At 36.9% G+C, this 20,413-nt stretch overlaps 2 protein-coding genes and 1 long non-coding RNA gene across 3 annotated transcripts; 2 read left to right on the top strand and 1 right to left on the bottom strand.

Annotated features, from left to right (window-relative positions):
• The first annotated feature begins 7,286 nt into the window (after window positions 1-7,286).
• On the top strand, window positions 7,287-13,178 carry nanp (N-acetylneuraminic acid phosphatase). The gene is made up of 2 exons (XM_051652441.1): window positions 7,287-7,427; window positions 10,209-13,178. Exons 1-2 carry the CDS (start codon window positions 7,335-7,337, stop codon window positions 10,845-10,847), a joined length of 732 nt encoding a protein of 243 aa, XP_051508401.1. The 5' UTR covers window positions 7,287-7,334; the 3' UTR covers window positions 10,848-13,178.
• LOC127414424 (uncharacterized) lies at window positions 11,874-14,535 on the bottom strand. The gene is made up of 2 exons (XR_007892795.1): window positions 13,823-14,535; window positions 11,874-13,205 (listed from the first exon to the last, which is right to left on the bottom strand). It is a non-coding gene; the product is annotated as an uncharacterized LOC127414424 (long non-coding RNA).
• Window positions 14,536-16,255: 1,720 nt separating this feature from the next.
• LOC127414422 (CDGSH iron-sulfur domain-containing protein 1-like) lies at window positions 16,256-20,087 on the top strand. The gene is made up of 3 exons (XM_051652442.1): window positions 16,256-16,457; window positions 18,498-18,703; window positions 19,313-20,087. Exons 1-3 carry the CDS (start codon window positions 16,430-16,432, stop codon window positions 19,400-19,402), a joined length of 324 nt encoding a protein of 107 aa, XP_051508402.1. The 5' UTR covers window positions 16,256-16,429; the 3' UTR covers window positions 19,403-20,087.
• Window positions 20,088-20,413: the final 326 nt, after the last annotated feature.

Here is a 20,413-nt window from a genome sequence, read left to right as displayed (position 1 = left end):
GGCTTAAATGTTGATCTTTTTCTCACCCACACCTATCAGATCACTTCAGAAGATATGGGTTTAACCACCAGAGTCATCTGGAGTACTTTTATGTTGCATTGTATGGACCTACAGAGCTGAGATATTCTTCTAAAAATCTTTATTTTGTGTTCAGCAGATGAAAGAAAGTCATACACATCTGGGATGGCATGAGGATGAGTAAATGATGAGATACTTTTTTGGTGAACTAACCCTTTAATGTCATCGAATGACATTTATTGCAGAGTATTGCAATATTTCAACTGTGCAATTTAATGATTTAATTGTCAGCAATACAAGTTTTGACTTGCTCCTCACAAACAGACAGTGCTTTGTGTTGAGGCAAAATTTTCATGCTGAATACACTAGTTGTAGGTTTTGTCATGGACGAGAACAGATTTGTAAGTGTGCACTGAGATTCCTTCCAAAACCGCTAAGTATTCTTATATAAGGTGCTGAAAATGGCACGATTTCTGCCGATCTTGTGTTACATAAATGACACATTGACCTTGAGTGACACTGTCCTGTTGTTGACTGCTTGCTGTTGTTTTTGTGTGTACATGCAGGTCGCTAGGGATGGGCGATACCAGTTATTTTCTTTTTGATCTGATACCAAGTACTATCAAGGCCAGTATCCCAGATATCGATGCCAAAACAATACCTCTATTAAATGAAAAGCGTTTCATAATTTCTGGGGATAAAAGAGGTAATTATAGCCATTTAACATTAAAAAGCCATTATTAACAAGAGGCCTAATCTGAAAATGATCAGACTCCTTTTAGTTTTCCATTTATCAACAATTAAAGAACATGATCAATCAATCATTTAGCAACTCTTTTTGTTTAAAGTTATATCAAATACCACAAAAACTTTTTAACCTATAAAGAGTTGTGACCACACATGGATTTAGACTTTTTGTGATTTTTAGCATTTCTGAAGGAGGATATCTCCAATCCTACACAACTATTAGTAAACAAACGTTTTTTTTTTTCTTTTTTTACTTTACAGCTTCTGATGCTCATTAATTTTCCTACTAATGAATAATGAAATCATTAGTATTAAAAAAAAAAAAAATCTTTAGATTGATGTCAAGCTGATATATCAGCTGGACTGATTAATCTGATTATTGGCTCTGTCCGATCACCTGCATTGTTCTGATCCAAAAGAGAGAAGAACAGGGAATATCAAATCAGACTTCAAGAAACAAGATCTATGCCCCCATGCAACTGTTCGATCTCTTATTGCACAGGTGTTATCTGAGATATTTAAACATAAGGTGACCCAAACGCAGTGTAGTCTATGGGGGAGGCTTGTGCTGAACACAGAGATCGCGTGTGACTGGAGTCATGACCACCCACTGAGATCAAAGCAGAGCTCTGTGTGTCAGCTGGAGAAGACAAGCAAAACTATTTCCTGTGTCTTTTCTCATGCAATTGATATGCCAAAAATGTACAGTACAGCATGCAACTATGGCAAGCAGTTTTATTGCCCCTGGTGTTTCTGGTTGTAATGTAATTTTGACTAGTAATACTTTACATTAAAGATACAGTATCTACAATGCAATTTTGAGTATTTTTTTTTTTTTTTTTTAACTCCAGGCCAACATAAGCATGAATCTTTTTTTTTTCTTTCATTCTTTTTTTTTTTTTTTTTTATTTACTACAAAAACATGCATTTCTTACAAGTAAAATGTAATAATGACCATTTAAAATTAAAATTGCAGATATATTTATTTGGTATTCTTACTGGTTTACAAGTTAAAGTTTTGTATTTATTTTTATTTATTGTTACATGTTTATGTTGCCATCTGCAATTCAATTCAAGATATCTGCAACTCAGTTTTGACGAGTAAAAATGACTTTCTTACACAAATGAATCTATGACCACAGTTCAAATTAAACTGTATACTGTATAGCTATTGCATAGATTTTATTTTATTTTACTATTCAAATTTAAAATTTGTGGAAGTTTAATGATAAATGGTATAAACTGTAATTTTATGGTAAAAATGTTATTACAATAACTACAACCCCAATTCTGAAAAAGTTGGGACAGTATGAACAATGCTAATAAAAACAAAAATCACCCTTTGCTATATTGAAAGCTCTACAACTACACATTATATGATGTTTTACCTTGTGAATTTAATTGTTTGTTTTTTAAATGTACAGTAATTTCAAATCAGATGATTGCAACATGCTCCAAAAAAGTTGGGACAGTCGCGTGTTTTCCACTGTGAAACATCACATTTCTTCTAATAACACTTATTAAGCATTTAAGCATACAAGTTTGTTAAATTTAGAAAGTGGAATTTTTCCCCATTCATCCATTATGTAGGTCTTTAGCTGCACAATTGTACGGCGTCTTCATTGCCGGATGGTGTGCTTCATAATGCACCACACATTCTCAACTGGAGACAGGTCAGGACTGCAGGCCAGACTAGCACCCACAATCTCTGTTGACACAACCATGCACTTGTAATCCGGGCAGTATGTGGTTTGAAGGTATCCTGCTGGAAAATGCAGAGACGTCCCTGGAAATGACGGTGCTGGATGGCAGTATATGTTGCTCCAAAATTTGTACATATCTGTCTGCATTCATGGTGTTCTCACAGATGTGCGAGTTACCCATGCCATGAGCACTGACACACCCCTGGCCCATACAGACATTGGCTTTTGGACCTGACACTAATAACAGCTTGGATGGTCCTTTTCCTCTTTGGCTTGAATAACATGATGGCTGAGTTTTTCAAAAACATTTTGAAATGTGGACTCTTCGGACCAAAAAACACAGTTCCACTGTTCTACTTTCCATCTAAGATGAGACCGAGCCCAGAGAAGTCGGCAGCGCTTCTGGACAGTGTTGATGTATGGCTTCTGCTTTGAATAGTAAAGTCTTAACTTGCATCTGTGGATGCAGCAGCGAGTGGTGTTGACTAACAAAGGTTTACTAAAGTTATCCCAAGCCCATGCTCATGATATCCATTACAGATGAATGATGATTTTTAAGAGAGTGACGTCTAAGGGATCGGAAATCACGCGCATTCAGAAGTGGTTTTCGTCTTGCTCTTTACGCACTGAGATTTGACCAGATTCATTGTATCTTTTAACTATATTGTGCACTGTAGAGGGTGAAATGCCCAAAATCCTTCCAATTTGTCTTTGGAGAACATTGTTCTCAAAGTGCTGGATTATTTGCTGAAGCATCTGTCGGCAAATTGACAAGTCTTGAACGATCCTTGCTGTTGAAGGACTAGGCTGTTTTTGGTGGCTCCTTATATAGTATACAGTACTATGACACAATTTCCTCGCCTGTTTCACATCACCTTGTTATTTAAACTTGTCAAATTGTTATTAGTCTTAAATTGCCCGTCTCAACTTTTTTTGGAGAGTGTTGCAATCATCTGATTTTAAATTACTGTACATTTAAAAAAAAAAAAAAAAAAAATACCATCATATTATGTGTATTTGCAGTGCTTTCAATATAGCAAAGGGTGAATATAATTTACAAATCACTCCTTTTTGTTTTTATTAGCATTTTTCATACTGTCCCAACTTTTTTGGAATTGGGGTTGTAGTATATTATTAGTATTATACTAGTTAATATTATAATTATGTACAATTAGAGGGCTAATGCTGGTGGTGTAAAAAAAAAACAATGTTCTGTGTTAAATGAACATGTGCGTGCATCACAAGTCTATCAAGTCTTGGTTAGAGAGTCGAGATTTGAGCGTGCACAGCTCAGTCTGTGGTAGCAATAATTTCTGTTATGTTTGTTTTGGTAGCCATCATCAGACTCTCCAACTCTCTCACACTTCCACTCCCTGAAACCACTATTTACAGAACATGTTCTCTATGGGATGTTACATGAACAGGAATTGTTTAAACAGAGACTGGTATCCGTGCTATGAGCAGAATCCACATGCGTGAGAAATGCTCCAATTTCTGATCGTGCATAGAATGAGAGCAGAATGCAGTGACACATTTTTGCGTGTCAACATTTGGCGCCTGACCAGGTGTAAGTGCACGCAAGGTTACATAATGAGAGATACTTGAGAGCAAGTGAGAAGTGTCATTTTAATGCTTGAAGAAACAATACATGACACGTCCTCTGGATACGCTAACTGCTTGCAATGTCTTCCTCCATTCATGCAATGTTGCACATAAGTGATAAACAGATAAAAGATTTGCATGTATGTTTTCTTTTTCATAACACAGACAGGTGTTTTGATTTAGCACCCAAAAGAGTCCCAGAATACTTGCACATTCCTAGAGGATTTTTGTATGATTACATGAGGAAAAAACAACAACAACTGTTTATAACTTCAGAACTGAGCACTGATGTTGCTTTCAAAGTATGACCATTAGTATTTTTTTCCAAGCAAATCATCCATCCATCCATGAAGAAAGACTAAGCATGCAATTTTTACTAAGATCAAACCACAAAAACTGAATGTGAAAACATTAAGTGTTCATCAGAGGGAGTGAAGAGCCTTAAAGGTGTGTGTGTGTGTGTGCATGCGTGTGTGTGTTGATACTGCGAAGAGGGAAGATACTGTGAAATTCTGATCACAGTGAGGTCATATGAGGTGAGTTTTATCTGAGAATGCTGGTAAATGCACTGTGCTTGGCCACAACCTACTACTCTTCCTGAACATTACATGGCTTTGAATTTATAATAATGTGAAGATGTACAATTAACAAAACTAATATAAAACATGAACATATCTAACTTCCCTGGGTGTTCGTAGGGGGTACCTAAAATCAGGAGCTTGACAGAATAGATCAGGGGCTTAATCCCCCAAGCCTCTACCTCTTGCGATGTCACTGGTTAGGACAACACTGGTTAGTGTGGACAATATGGACTTAAAGGGCTTCAAATTAACATTTTGCAACCCAGATGTGAAACATCATGCAGTATCTGCGTTATTTGCTGATTTTCGGAAAATCTGCAGAATTCTCATACAGTTTGTTAAATGGAGCTTACAGCAGGGCTGGTTCTAGGATGTGATCTTTGGTGGGTCACTTGTATGTTTTTCGGGGGGTCAACGTTGATCATTTTGCTGTCAGTCCGGGAAGCGGAGTGCCCCTTGATCATTTTGCTGTCAGTCAGGGCCCCTTACCCCTATTTTATTTTTTATTTTTTTTTGCTGTGCTGTGCTGTGCTGAGCTAGGGTTAAGATTGTCATCTAGTAATGGCTGGAGGCCCTCATGTGGTCACAATTGCAAGTGCTTCTCAGTTGCTTGATAAAAATAACTGTAAGTAAATTCATCCAGACAGATGTCAATTAATTCCTGAATAACACACATTTGTTTCATGGGCTTAAATGAAAATGCTTTTTTTTAAAAAATGCATTTGCACGTTTCCAGAGGAAAATGAATGAATAAAATGTTATTAAGAGGTTGCTTTGTCACACTTAAAAAATAAATGTGAATAACATAAGCCCAGATCATTTGGTCCTGGAAGAATTTGATGGAAAAATATTGATGAGTTCATACTGAAATATCCTCAGTCTTTGGTATCTTGTTACCACTCCAGCTCGTCAGATCTGAGCACAGTATGAAACATTGTTGAGATCTCTTCTGAAGCTCTGAAGTTTCTGAATGCTGTTAACTATTTAATTTAGATGGTTTGGAAATACATTTACAGGAACTCAGACAGACATCCTCTGAATTCTTTGTGGAATGAAGACGTGCTTAGAATTTCTGTCATGCCGACCATTTATTTGAAATTTTTCCAACAAGACAAATGCATCCTATCATAGTTTGGTGCAAAGCAGCTCTGTGTGAATGGCAAGTGTAATAATAAGCGATTTGCTGTGAAATTGAAACTTTGAAATCAATTTTATTGATAATAAGGGTTCTAGTGTAGAGCCCTAAAGTACTGATTATATTGACAGATAATCTCTGGGATTTTACATGATTCTTTTTTATTAACATCAAGATTTTAGGTCATCATTTATATGAATGTACAGTGTGTGTGTGTGTGTGTGTGTGTATATATATATATATATATATATATATATATATATATATATATATATATATATAGTAGGCCTATATTAGGTGATGTGACTAGTTCCCATTTCTTTTTTCACCATTTTTATTCACCTAATGCCCTGTCTTCATATAAATTGTACAACTAACTCATCACATAGTAAAAAGTAGGGCCGATTTATCTGCATGAAAACAGCACATCTCACACGTACACCTTGATATGGAACCTAAGCCATTAGTTCACACACACACACAGGAGTTTCTCAAAGACCAGCTCATAATCTGATAAGAACCTGAAAAAGAGCATGTTTGTAGAAAGCCAGTCATCAGGGTGAAGGTTTACACGTAACCCAATTCATAGCTGCACGTATACCTACATCCAGCTGCTGTGAATTTTTCCACCTGATTACAATATTTTGTGCCATTTTAATAATGCTAGAAAAAAATATATCTCAAAAGTTAATACGAAAATACTTCAACTTCTGTTGCAGAATGCAGCTCATGGCAAGAGGCGAAAAATAAAGAACCATAAAAAGTCTAAAATTGATCTGATAGTCAGAATCACATCAGCTTCAGCAAATCCTGCCAATTTTGCCATTCAAATCAATTTAAAAGAAAAAATCACACATAATAATCTTCAACAATGCTGTTTCATGCAGGAGTGTTAGGTTATTTATAAGGCTGGGGAGCGTTGTTTTTGTCCATAACCTTAAAAAATATGGTGTTTCTTCTGTATGGTAGGTTAGATGGACAATCATCAGGATGTCCTCTATTAAAGGTCAAAAAACAATTTTTTTAATGTGCAGAACAGTTATTTTATCCTGTTCCGGTAGATTTTTCACGGGAACTACAGTTTCCAGTATGCAAAGTATACCTAACGTCATAACACCTGCAGTTGATAGATATTGGCTCGTGTGTGAAATATGATGGACAATCGAGGAGTTTTTGCGATCATATTTAATCTGGATAACACGCTGGTTGATACAACCGGCGCGGGACTTGAGGCCATTCAGAAGGAGAATGGTCATAAAATATTATTCCGCTAACACTTTATTAAAAAAGCAGCTCGACGAGGCTCAGAGATCAAAAATTTTAATATTTATAAACAAAAGAGCTGTGTGATAAGCGCTGCTGAAGCATGAACCCACACTACCACAAAAGTATCGCAACATACCGTTTTATCAACATGTAGATGTTTTCCCTCGGGAACTACAATTCCCAGGATGCAAAGCACACGTGACGTCACACCACCTGGTAGACGTCAGCAGCCGGAGTTCCGCGTGTCCGGAACTGTTGTCATAGAAGGCTTGTGTGTGAGATATGATGGAAAATCGAGGGATTTTGTCTATAATATTTGATCTGGATAACACACTGATCGATACTGCCGGCGCAGGACAAGTGGCCATTCAGAAGGTAAATTAATGATTTGTGCCTTGCATGGTAATAACACGATATTCTGTTAAATACTTTAAACTGTCCTGTAAATAAAATAAAAAAAGTCAAAGTACCTTGTCATATCATCACTGTTTGGTACCGCTGCTGTAGCTTACTTGGCTGGGAGTCACTTCCAAGAAGAATCGATTATTCGATCAAGCATTGGAAATCGAAAGTCGACTCCGCTCATGGGTGTGACATGATCTCTTGCCTTTCATATCAATGTATCAATTATACATAGTGTGAAATGGGCTTTATATTGCACTGTTTATTATAAGATTTTACTTTGCCTCCCTTTTTCTGAAAAATAAAAAAAATTAGTTTGGAACTGACTCTTGGAATCGATTCCAAATCCTGGAATCCGAGTCGATTTCAAAATGCCTGAAAAGCCCTAATATTTTGTAATACTACAATAAAACACATTCACATTTATTATTCTTTGATACTTTTTCTTCCCTCTCTTTTTTCCTCTAAGTTTTTTCATTTTTTATTATGGTTTTAAAACTTAGTAAAAAACAAAAAAAAACAAGGAGAGATATCAATTACAAAAAAGTGCCAAAAAGTACCATCATTTTTTTTCTTTCTTTTTTTCTTATTTGTTCCAGTGTAGTACCATGGTATTCTTTGAAGCAGCTTGGGGTACCATGTATATACCATGGGATATGTATATGGTAATCATTCAGTACCATAGTATCCATCAAAGTAGCATGGTTTTACTATCTACTAGATTCATAATAATCATCTTCCATCAAATGGTTATGCAACAGGGGAATTGCTTGAAGTCTCTTGGACAAGGTTATACTAATGAATGAGGATTTGATTGAAATACCATAACAAAATACAAATGCAAGTTTTCTGCCTTTTAGTCCATCTAACAGCTATGAGGCCTCCTAAATGCAATTATGCAATAGTATAATTTGGACCTCTAATTTGATTGTGCAAACGGTGTTACAGCAGTGATTATAAGTGTGCCAGTAGTAGCAAACATGGTTCACGCCCAGCCTCGCTTACTGTTTTGAACAGGAAATATGAAAATCACAGGAAAGAAAACTGGTCATCAAGCCATTTCATTGTCTTTAAATCCATTTTTATGTTTTGATCTCCAAAAGCTTGTAGTAGAGCTTACCCTTATGAGACATGTACAGTTGATGTCAGAAGTTTACACACACTTAGGTCATTAAAACTCATTAATTAACCACTCCACAAATTTCATATTAGCAAACTATAGTTTTGACAAATCATTTAGGACATCTACTTTGTGCATGAAACGAGTAATTTTTCCAACAATTGTTTACAGTCAGATTGTTTCACTTCTAATTGACTATATCACAATTCCAGTGGGTCAGAAGTTTATATACACTAAGTTAACTGTGCCTTTAAGCAGCTTGAAAATTCCAGAAAATGATGTCAAGCCTTTTGGCAACTAGCCAATTAGCTTCTGATAGGCCAATTGGCTAATTGGAGTCAATTGGAGGTGTACCTGTGGATGTATTTTAAGGCCTACCTTCAAAGTCAGTGCCTCTTTGCTTGACATCATGGGAAAATCAAAATAAGTCAGCCAAGACCTCAGAAAAAACATCTGTGGACCTCCACAAGTCTGGTTCATCCTTGGGAGCAATTTCCATATGCCTGAAGGTACTATGTTCATCTGTACAAACAATAGTAGTTAAGCATAAACACCATGAGACCATGCAGCCATCATACTGCTCAGGAAGGAGATGCATTATGTCTCCTAGTGATGAACGTAGTTTGGTGTGAAAAGTGCAAATCAATCCCAGGAAACAGGTAGACAAATATCTATATCCACAGTAAAACGAGTACTATATCGACATAACCTGAAAGGCTGCTCCAAAACTGCCATAAAAAAAGCCAGACTACAGTTTGCAAGTGCACATGGGGACAAAGATCTTACTTTTTGGAGAAATGTCCTCTGGTCTGATGAAACAAAAATTTTACTGTTTAGCCAGAATGACCATCGTTATGTTTGGAGGAAAAATGGTGAGGCTTGCAAGCTGAAGAACACCATCCCAACTATGAAGCATGGGGGTGCCAGCATCATGTTGTGGGGGTGCTTTGCTGCAGGAGGGACTGTTGCACTTCACAAAATAGATGGCATCATGAGGAGGGAATATTATGTGGATATATTGAAGCAACATCAAGACATCAGCCAGGAAGTTAAAGCTTGGTCACAAATGGGTCTTCCAAGTGGACAGTGACCCCAGTCATACCTCCAAAGTTGTGGCAAAGTGGCTTAAGGACAACAAAGTCAAGGTAATGGAGCGGCCAACACAAAGCCCTGACCTCAATCCGATAGAAAATTTGTAGGCAGAACTGAAAAAGCATGTGCAAGCAAAGAGGCCTACAAACCTGACTCAGTTACACCAGTTCTGTCAGAAGGAATGGGCAAATATTCCAGCAACTTATTGTGAGAAGCTTGTGGAAGGCTACCCAAAAAATTTGACCCAAGTTAAGCAATATAAAGGCAATACTACCAAATACTATCAGTGTATGAAATCTTCTGACCCACTGGGAATGTGATGAAAGAAATAAAAGCTGAAATAAATAATTCTCTTTACTATTATTCTGACATTTCACATTCTTAAAGTAGTGATCCTAAATGACCGAAGACAGGGAATGTTTTCTATGTTTTAATGTCAGGAATTGTGAAAAACTGAGTTTAAATGAATTTGGCTAAGGTGTATGTAAACTTCTGACTTTAGCTTTTGCGATTTTTATACTACTATTTTTTTTTTTCTTTAGGTGTGTGAGCTGCTGAAGTCTACACCTGTGCAGGAAAGCCACATCACAAACATCTGTGAGCTTTTCCTACAAAAGCTTCTCCATGAAACATTCGACCCAGCAGAAGGCAGAACGATCGATGAAGTGAGGATCCGTCACTGGTCTGAAGCCCTACATGAGAATCTGGGCACAGATCCTGATCCAGCCCTGGCCTCCAGCTGTTACTACACTTGGAAGAACACACGTCTACAGGCGCTTACGCTGTCTCCTGACATTCGATCTCTGCTGGAGGAACTTCAGAAAAACTACAAACTGCTGCTGCTCACCAACGGCGATTCTCAGACCCAGTGGGAGAAGATAGAGGCGGTGAGATGTAAGGGTCTCTTTAGTGCAGTGGTGGTGGGTGGAGATCACCCTGAGCAAAAACCGGGGCTCTCCATATTCGCTCACTGTTTTGAGTCACAGGGCATCCAGCCGCAGGACTGCATCATGGTGGGCGATTCTCTCAGTACAGATATCCAAGGGGGCATTAATGCAGGAGTGAAGGCAACAGTGTGGATCAACAGTGACGGTAAATCTCTCCCACAAGGCTCTGTGACCCCAGACTACACGTTAGCCAGTGTACTTCATCTGACTGATGTTCTAGCTCAGCTCACTTGATATCTGCTTATGAGGACATAAAGGTGTGCCAAGTAATTTTTTCCACTTAAAGGCAAAGTAATGTGTGCAATTTAATTTAATTTAAAAAACAATGACATTGTAAAAATTTCAAACACTCCTCTCGTCTGCCATTGGTTTACAATTTTTGGGGAAATCAACCTCTGAATGGCTTGCTTGCTTTTGCATATTAAGCTGGCATAGGAGAAAAAAAAAGTGTTTTACCATCGAAAATATTATACTCATTACCTTTCTGATTCGTCACACTCTGTAAGCCCAAGACTACTGTTGTATTGGCGCACTCAGTAATTTTTTCCCCATTTAAAATGTTTTGCTGCTAAAGAAATTAATTGTAATTTTGAAACATAAGTATAAAATCATGACCACTCACATGAGATGAGGACTTCAGTCATATCAGTAGCCTTATAAAAGCTGTTTTATTTTACATGGGGCAGGGGTGCCCTCATTTTAGAATCGCATGACCAGCTGAATACTGCTTAATCTCAGTAAACATCTTGTTAATGGACACTTTCACTCTTGGGTTAAATTGCTCATGGCTGATTGTGAATATGACACAAACAAAAAGTTACTGAGTGCACCTATAAAGTGAATGAATTTTCAGGGGGTTTTTTTTCTCACACTTTATGATTATGGAAATTGTACAGTGAAATGTCACAGATCTTTACATAATATTTTCACATATTGCTTAATTCTGTTTTACCAGTGAATATTATGGTGAATTAAATACATTTGATACATGATAATACATGTTTAATATTCATTTATTTCTATATCAAAATCTGGATGGTTATTAAGTTCTCACTACCATAAACTTGTGTTGTGATCAGATTTTTCTACAGACCAATACAAATCTACCTGCCATCTTTTGGTGTAAGAAATATGTATATTTATGTGCTAACAATAATAGTTTCATAAAGGTCCGAATGGTACTTAAAAAAACAACTAGATTTTAAATAAGAACACACTTCAAAGTAATAATATAATTGCTTTAATATTTTATAGTACTGAATATAAAAATGTACATTCAAAAGGCAGCAGAAGAAAAGTTCTGGACATCCAAACAGAAAATCACTTTTATACCTCTAATTTTTGTTGTCAATTTCTTACAAATGTATGCACTTGTACAGTCTTCTCAGGCAGATAAAGAACTTTACTGAAAATACAGAATGTGTCATTACTCCGTCTTGTTTGTGTTTGAAGAAATTTAGAGCATTACAATTGCCCTCTGTCTCTCCTGCTGAATGACACAAAGTTTAAACAGTCCAATTGATAAAACTTTCCACAGATTGCACTGTTTTGTAAGTTATTTTGGATAAATGCATCCGCTAAATTTAACAGTTTAAAACTATTACTCGATTCCAGACATAGTATGTCGGAAGGGTGAGACATGTGAACACTTGGAGAGAAAAAACAAACGAAAGACTTCTCATTATACATTGAGGCACGTAATTTACCATGTAGGCAAAGCAACTGAACAGTCAAATCATTTTACTTAACATCTAATTTTATTTTAATGTTCATGGCCGCAAGCTCTGCTACAAAGTATCGGAACACATACGGAACAGACATTCTCAATAGAATCACTCATTGCAGAACAAGCAGACAGTCTTCCGATGCTGTGTAGCTGACCAATCAGGAGGCGGATTTTCGAGAAGCGGAGAGAGCAGGCTGCTACAGTCGATGCAAACCTGAGCCACGGAACTGTCCAAGCAGTTAAACAGCTAATCGTGAACAGGAAAGACGTCCCGTGAGCCAGCAAAGCGTCGCGTTCCATCTCTCCAAACCGGATTCCTCCCTACACGTTGCTGCCTCCCAAAGGCTGATTGGTCACTTTATCTCTCGCTCCTGTAGTTTACACTTGGAACTTGTCGGAGACCATATGACGCAAGCGCTGGTAGTAAACCACCCCGATGAAGATGTCCGCTTCCGACTCCAAGCCGCTGACACCGTAGTTGTACCCCGCGGCTTTCAGCATCTCACCGAAGTACTCAAACGCAGAGCTCTCCTCGGAGAAGTTGAAGGGTGTGGCGTCATGGCACAGCCCGTGGAGGGCTGCCGATTTGCCAGCCAGGATCTCGATCAGCATTCCGATGGTCATTCTAGAGGGGAATCCGTGGGGGTTGAACAGGATGTCAGGGTGCATACCGCTCTCAGTGAAGGGCATGTCTCGGCGGGCCACAGGCGACTCAGAAATCCCTTCTGACCGTGTCGGCTGGCGAACCTATCGCCAATGGCGGGGTTCCTGGGAACGCGGTTTGTGATGCACACACGTTTGAAGCGGCCGTTCCAGTGTTATTGCTGCACACCTTAATGTTGTCCACCACGCAACTCTCTTGATACCTGTAAAGAAACAGTTAAAATGTGCAGAAACCAACAAAGTTAAAATCTAAAACTGGACTAACTGTAACTGCGAATTGGTTCTCTCAGACAATGATTTGCCTGCAGCTTGAATTAGTAGATTAGTCTCAACTATAGTCAGATTCAAAGAAAACGAAGTATGTACATTATAGTGGCTACAAAATCCACAAGTTAGTTTTATTTATATAGCGCCTGGAAATTCTACATTTTTTAAATGCTCCCAGGAGATGCCAAAGGAAAATGTAATATCTCATATAATGGAGGCTGAAATTGCTGCTATGGCCCTACACCACCAGTCTCTGTACACCCACTTTAACATCCAGCTGCGGGTTAAACACTTTCGAATGTAAACAGATATGTTGGAAGAATTGCTTTATTGTGAGAAGCGGAAAGACATGCACAAATGGTAAAATCACGTAATCATTTTGCGCATTAAGTTTTCCCATCACTTTATTTTGACTCACGCAGGACTCTAGAAAGCCATCTCTGCCAAGCGCATAAAAGTGAATTTTTGCTTTATTCGCATATCAAGCCTTTCCATTTTGGTTTTCTTAAAGGGTTAGTTCACCCAAAAATGAAAATTCTCATCATTTACTCACCCTCATGATATTCCAGGTGTGTATGACTTTCTATTTTCAGCAGAACACATTTGAAGAAAAATATAAAAACATATCAGCTCAGTGTAGGTCCTTAAAATGCAAGTGGGTGGTGATCTGACATTTGAAGCTCCAAAAAGAACAGACAGTCAGCATTAACATCATCCCTACGACTCCATCAGTTAAATTAATGTCTACTAATGCGACACGAACGCAAGTTTCCCGGCTTGTATAGATAATGCGCATTCTAGAGTTGATTGACAGGCGATGTCTGTAAGGCGGGACTTTCTTTGTCCATCCTTTGTACATTCTTTGTACAGCCGGTGACTGTTGAGTGCTCAGAGCTCCTTGGTTGAGCGTTCCAATTCCTCCCATTCATTTAAATAGAAGTGGCCCATCTCTGCTAAATAATCTCTGAGAGAACAAACATTTTGAGGGACAACGTAATGTAGGCAACTTAAATGTTTAAATACACCTTATTTTGTTCATTAATGTTTTTAAGATTATGAATTCATGTTGATGTACATTTTAATATTAAAATGGAATGTGTATAATATACCTTTTTGAGTGCAGAGTCCGAGTCCTATTTAGTCTTGTTGGTAGCACTGTTGTTTGCAGTGATTGCCTTGATTGACAATTGATTGTAAAGTTACAATAATGCAACACATGAACAGAAGCATACATTACAATACAGTAGTTATATTTGTTCTGTAAAGTTAAGGGTTATTTTGCTAAAAGCACTTAACAACACTGAATTAATTAATATGTATAAATATTTAGGGTTTGTATAACACATATTTATGGAGTGTCAAGCTTTTTGTTTACACACATTATGATAATGTCAAATAAGACCCTATCTTATTAGATGTCTTATTTGATTGAACTAAAATAAATGATGCTATATGTCAATGCTGCTTATTTGTGTGTGTGTGTGTGTGTGTAAACAGTCTCTCTCTCTCTCCCACACACACACACACACACACACACAGTTCAATTCAATTTCGATAAAAGTACATTATTGGCATCATTGTGTTTACATGCAATATTACCAAAGCATTAATTCACAAAACAATTACTGACAAGAAAATTAAATATGATAATAATAAAATAGGAGAGAATAACAGTAAACAAAGATTAAAATAAGGTGCCAAGCAATGAATAAATGAAAACCTTTTCTCCCACAATCACAAACAGACAACAATTGTAATTCTGATGTAGTCTATCTTTTGTAATTAAAAATAAATAGATACGCACACTGACACAGACATCATGGACACAAAGCATTCTCGTTGGATGGTAGGGTTTTATTGTAAATAAGTTAGGCTTTACTGTCTCCCCGTTACTTTATTACCACACACAGCAGCAGCCTAAGTTTAAATCTGTACGTTGAAGTTCAAGTGCTTTTATGATCGTTTCTCTCCTGTGTGGCAGGGGATTACACTGGCACACCACAGGGAAGCGTGCTGAGCCCACTACTGTACACCCTGTTCACCCATGACTGTGTAGCAAGACACAGCTCCAATTCCTTATTCAATCTTAAAGTTTGCTGATGACACCACCATAGTAGGCTTGATCACAAACAATGATGAGACAGCCTCAACATACCTCAACATACTGCTGCTATTTACAATTATTTATTGCACACTTATATACATATATAGATATTTACATTACACATTAATATATGAGTGCATATATGCATACTCATTTTACATATATTACACTACATATTCTCCAGGGGCAGAGTTGGCTAGCTCTGCTCTATACATGTTTGCACTACAAATTCTCTATGCACATTGCTTTATTGTGTAAGCTTATGTAAATTTGCTGTCTGTCACTCCCTGTTTGTCTTGCTTTCTTTGCACATACATGTTTTCTCAGTTGTGCGAGAAACCCCCAAGAATTTCATTGTACTTGGTACTCTGTACAAATGACAACAAAAAAGCTTTGACTTTGATTGAGCATTAATTACCTCTTCTGCTATTGCATTCACTTGCACTATCTGTATATAACAGATTTGTATTTGTACATACATGTGTGTGTGTGTGTGTATATATATGTGTGTGTGTGTGTCTTATTGTGTATTTCTATTTATACTTATATTTTCTATTCGCTTTTTTATTTTGTTTTTTATTATCTCTGTCTTGCAGATGTATGTTTGTGCACCGGAAGCTTCTGTCACCAAGACAAATTCCTTGTTTGTGTAAGCATACTTGGCAAAAAGCTTATTCTGAGTCTGATGTCTTATAAGAGCAGGCGCAGACAACTTTGCGACAGGTAGGTGTCAGTTTACGGCTCTCCCCATCTATTTGTATGGTACTCGCAAACGGTGACTTTCTGTCGTAACACGTCAGCTCTCTCTTTTGGTAAAAACGCCGCGGTTATTGTAAGTAGAGAAGATATCTGACCAAGCACGTGCACAAACCAAGGACTTCCATAAAGTTTAGATAAAAGTCATTTTCCGTGAAGAAACCCACGTTGTTCACGTTCACTGCGCAATTATTACGCTTCGTTAAACGCATTGAACTCTCCGCTCGGCCTTGAAGACGCTTGTGGGTCTCCAAATTATGAGCAAATAACAATAAGCTAATATAAATAAAACAATAAAATATGAGCACGTCAAGCTCCTTCAGTAAAGGTAAAGAGCTTTTTAAAGACTAATTCGTTACATAAATGTGAAGGGTTTTCATAGAGGTAAATTTGCTGTTTTGATAATTCTGTTCATGGCCAGAATTCTGCAGGAGTTTTAATAGAAACTAATATAATAAACAGAAATATTTAAGATGTGAGTCACAAACATATTTTAGCAGGTTGTTAAATCGAAATGAGAGTCTCTGGATTTCGCTATGTGTTTACTTTTAGTCCAATGTTTTGCATAAAGAATCAAATAAACTATAGGTTATATATCTCATAACTGGTTTCAATGTATTTTAAATACAGTTTATTACAGTTCCAATAATTAACATGGATGTAGTTACTTGTATGATTATTGAAATGGGTTTTGACATTTCATTAGTTTAAACAGTCGATTTGGCATTGTGATTTGTGATTTTATTGGAAAATCTGTGAATGGTAAAAATATTCATCTACCATTTTATATAATTATATGATTTATATTTGTATTACATATATTAATATGTATAATATAAAATTTAAGTTTTTAGCAGTGTAAACATTTTTGATATGATAAATATAAAACTTAGTATGAATTTTAAATAATATTTTTGATCATTTTATTTAATCATATATATATATATATACACACACACACACACACACTGATCAGCCATAACATTAAAACCACCTACCTAATATTGTGTAGGTCCCCCTCGTATGCCAAAACAGCACCAATCTAAGAATAGCATTATGAGATGATATTCTTCTCACCACAATTGTACAGAGTGGTTATCTGAGATACCGTAGACTTTGTCAGTTTGAACCAGTCTGGCCATTCTCTGTTGATCTCTCCTGGGATTTTCACGCACAACAGTCTCTAGAATTTACTCCGAATGGTGCCAAAAACAAAAAACATCCAGTGAGCGGAAGTCCTGCGGATGGAAATGCCTTGCTGATGAGAGAGGTCAACAGAGAATGGCCAGACTGGTTCGAACTGACAAAGTCTACAGTAATTCAGATAAACGCTCTGTACAGTTGTCTGTACAATTGTGGTGAGAAGAATATAATCTCAGAATGGGTTGGCGCTGATGCACACACTGTCGCGGGTATGCTCGTCCCTCGAGAGCGAACATTTGCTGCAGCTAGATTATAACGTGATGGCTCGCGGCTTATTGAATGATAATATATGCGTCACTGTGCGTTTCTTATCATGAAGAAAATTGGCAACACGAAGCTTTATTAATAAGAGAGAGTTCGTTTTTTTGTGAGTTAAAGATGGATTGAAGTGAACCAAAAGATGAGTCTTCACCCCATTATACACCGCAACAAAATACGTTTTTGATTTGTTTTTGTTTTGGCTTGTTTTCCAAAAATAATATCTAAATCTAATTTAAAACAATGCACATTTACTTTAGCAGCTATACTGCAGAAGAAAAAATTGTTATCTGAGAGTGTTGAATATAATATTAAAAATACAAATATTTTAAAATATATAAAAATCCTTTAAAAAAAAGATGCATTCACCTGAGAAGCAGCATATAAGATATTTAGACTTGCTTTTAGAGAATAGATCTTGAATACAAGTATATTTTGTCTTTACTGCACTTGCAGAAGTATAACAAAGTGAAAAAATACACTTATATACTAAAAACACTTATATTTAAGATACATTCTCTTAAAGCAAATCTAAATATCATATGTGTTGCTTCTCAAGTAAATGGATTTTTAGACCATTTTAAATGGAAAACAAGACAAAAACACTTGATAACAATAGGATATTTTGCAGTGAATTTTTTACTGAATTAAACTTAAAGTATTTCTTTCCTTTAATTCAGTGAATGTCATTTAGTGGTATTTTTAAAAGATGAGTTTGTCCTCTGTATTGTTAAGCATGTTTATTGCAACCTTTTAAGTTGGAGCACAAGCTGAATAGTCGGTTAAGAGCATTGCAATAATCGCAGAATAGTCGAATAATCGCTTGAATAATCGTTAGATTAGTTGATTATCAAAATAATCGTTAGGTGCAGCCCTAGTTGGTACGATCTGTTTTGTCCCCCATCAGCTGAGCTCATTACTGCAGTCTCTGTGTCAATTGGAGCTGCTGCAGTGGGAATTCTCATCTACAAAACATTTAGCAACAAAGACAAATGTGTGAAGGCAAAGGTGAACCTTGATCTGCAGAAAGACAACCCCAAAGTGGTGCATGCATTTGACATGGAGGACCTGGGTGATAAAGCTGTGTACTGTAGATGCTGGAGATCCAAAGAGGTGAGAGAAACACATCTAAGATATTATGTCATTAGAAATCAAATTAGGCCCATTGATAAAAATGACTCTTGCAATGTGTCACTTTTACAGTGATCATTGAGATGACGCACAACTTTTTTTTCGAAGAATATTTCAGCTCTGTAGGTCCTCACAATACAAGTGAATGGGTGCCAACATTTTGAAGCAACAAAAAGTACATAAAGGCAGCATAAATGTAATCCTTAAGACTCCAGTATTTATATCTCTGTCTAGATTGATCTGTCTATCTATGAAGCAATATGATACAGTAGGTGTGGGTGATCAATATTTAAGTCCTTTTTTATTATAAGTTCTCCTCCTTGCCCAGTAGGTGGCAATATGCACAAAGAACGTGAACTGCCAAAAACAAAAAAAGAGCAATGTGAAAGTGGGGATGTATAGTAAAAAAGGACTTAAATATTTATCTGTTTCACCCATACCTACTGCAGTTTTTTTATGCTTGACTTAAAAGTCCAACTATTTTTAGGGGCCACTGTAATTACATTTTTCTCTTTACAGTATCTCTGACAGTATCACTTTATTCTTTAGAATTCAGAATTAGGCACTGTGAACAGTGTTTTCTTTTTACAGTTCCCCTACTGTGATGGCGCACATGCAAAACACAATCAGGAAACTGGAGACAACGTTGGTCCTCTGATCATAAAACGCAAGGAGGCCTAAGAAATATGCTGAGCATTCCCACCGCTCACAACAATCCACTCTGTGATAGAGATAATTGTGTCTTTGCTTTATATTTGGTCAGGGTTGGTAATATTAAATGTGTGATTATGTTATCCTTCTGTGTGTGAGTGTGATCAAATACTATATCATACGGTTGACTGGTTCAAGTGATCTATTCTCAAACCAGAAGCATAACAGTATGTTTTGGTACTTGGTATACATTTTGACCTTAGAATTAAGGATCTGGGGATGATTGATAAGGTATACATATATTTTTCACTCCATCTCCTTGGACTTCATGGGGTGACTGATGTGTACTGGTTTATCCATGATGTGATGTATGTCTGCTTAAACACTGGTCATATGTCACTGTAGCAACAGTATCAGAAAACGTGTACTCCTTGGAGGAATGGAAACACATAAGTGGAGGTTTGAACTGAGTTTCTTTGTTTTAAGAGATACATGTGAAATCCATATGAAAACCATGTGGCAACCTGTGCTCTTTGTGTGTATTGCCTATTAAAATTCACATGTGACCTTATCTCTCTCAATAATTATGTATTTAAAGATAAATGTGGTGTTTTCTTCTAATCTGTATTTTGAACCATAGTCACTGAATATTTATTTTGTGAGATGAGATGTATTTATTCACACTAATATGAAATATATTTGTTTCCCTCTGTCATTCAGAAAGATATGCTTGTGGAAAAGCTCTGTATGTTTGTTGATGTGAGGAAATATATTTCTATAGCAGGGCAGAAAAGCTTACAGGAAGCAAAATCGAAAAATAAAACATTCTCTCTCTCTCTCTCTCTCTCTCTCTCTCTCTCTCTCTCTCTCTCTCTCTCTCTCTCTCTCTCTCTCTCTCTCTCTCTCTCTCTCTCTCTCTCTCTCTCTCTCTCTCTCTCTCTCTCTCTCTTAGAAAAATACACTGTACGTCAGGTGTAATATTAAATAAACAATGTCAAACAGATGACGAAGAGCTCCTGCGCAGTTTTGTGAGATGTTGAT

Source organism: Myxocyprinus asiaticus, chromosome 23, assembly GCF_019703515.2.
Source record: "Myxocyprinus asiaticus isolate MX2 ecotype Aquarium Trade chromosome 23, UBuf_Myxa_2, whole genome shotgun sequence".
Taxonomy (NCBI): Eukaryota; Metazoa; Chordata; class Actinopteri; order Cypriniformes; family Catostomidae; genus Myxocyprinus; species Myxocyprinus asiaticus.
The sequence above is the reverse complement of the archived record's forward strand: the minus strand, read 5'-3'. Positions and strand labels throughout refer to the sequence as shown.

What these genes read in the sequence shown, in the direction of transcription:
- nanp (XM_051652441.1), top strand. Translation starts at nt 7,335, where the DNA reads ATGATGGAAAATCGAGGGATTTTGTCTATAATATTTGATCTGGATAAC. An exon ending in GACAAGTGGCCATTCAGAAG is followed by an intron (nt 7,428 to 10,208) that starts GTAAATTAATGA and finishes TTTTTTCTTTAG; the next exon opens with GTGTGTGAGCTGCTGAAGTC.
- LOC127414422 (XM_051652442.1), top strand. Translation starts at nt 16,430, where the DNA reads ATGAGCACGTCAAGCTCCTTCAGTAAAG. An exon ending in GTCAAGCTCCTTCAGTAAAG is followed by an intron (nt 16,458 to 18,497) that starts GTAAAGAGCTTT and finishes GTCCCCCATCAG; the next exon opens with CTGAGCTCATTACTGCAGTC. An exon ending in GATGCTGGAGATCCAAAGAG is followed by an intron (nt 18,704 to 19,312) that starts GTGAGAGAAACA and finishes TTCTTTTTACAG; the next exon opens with TTCCCCTACTGTGATGGCGC.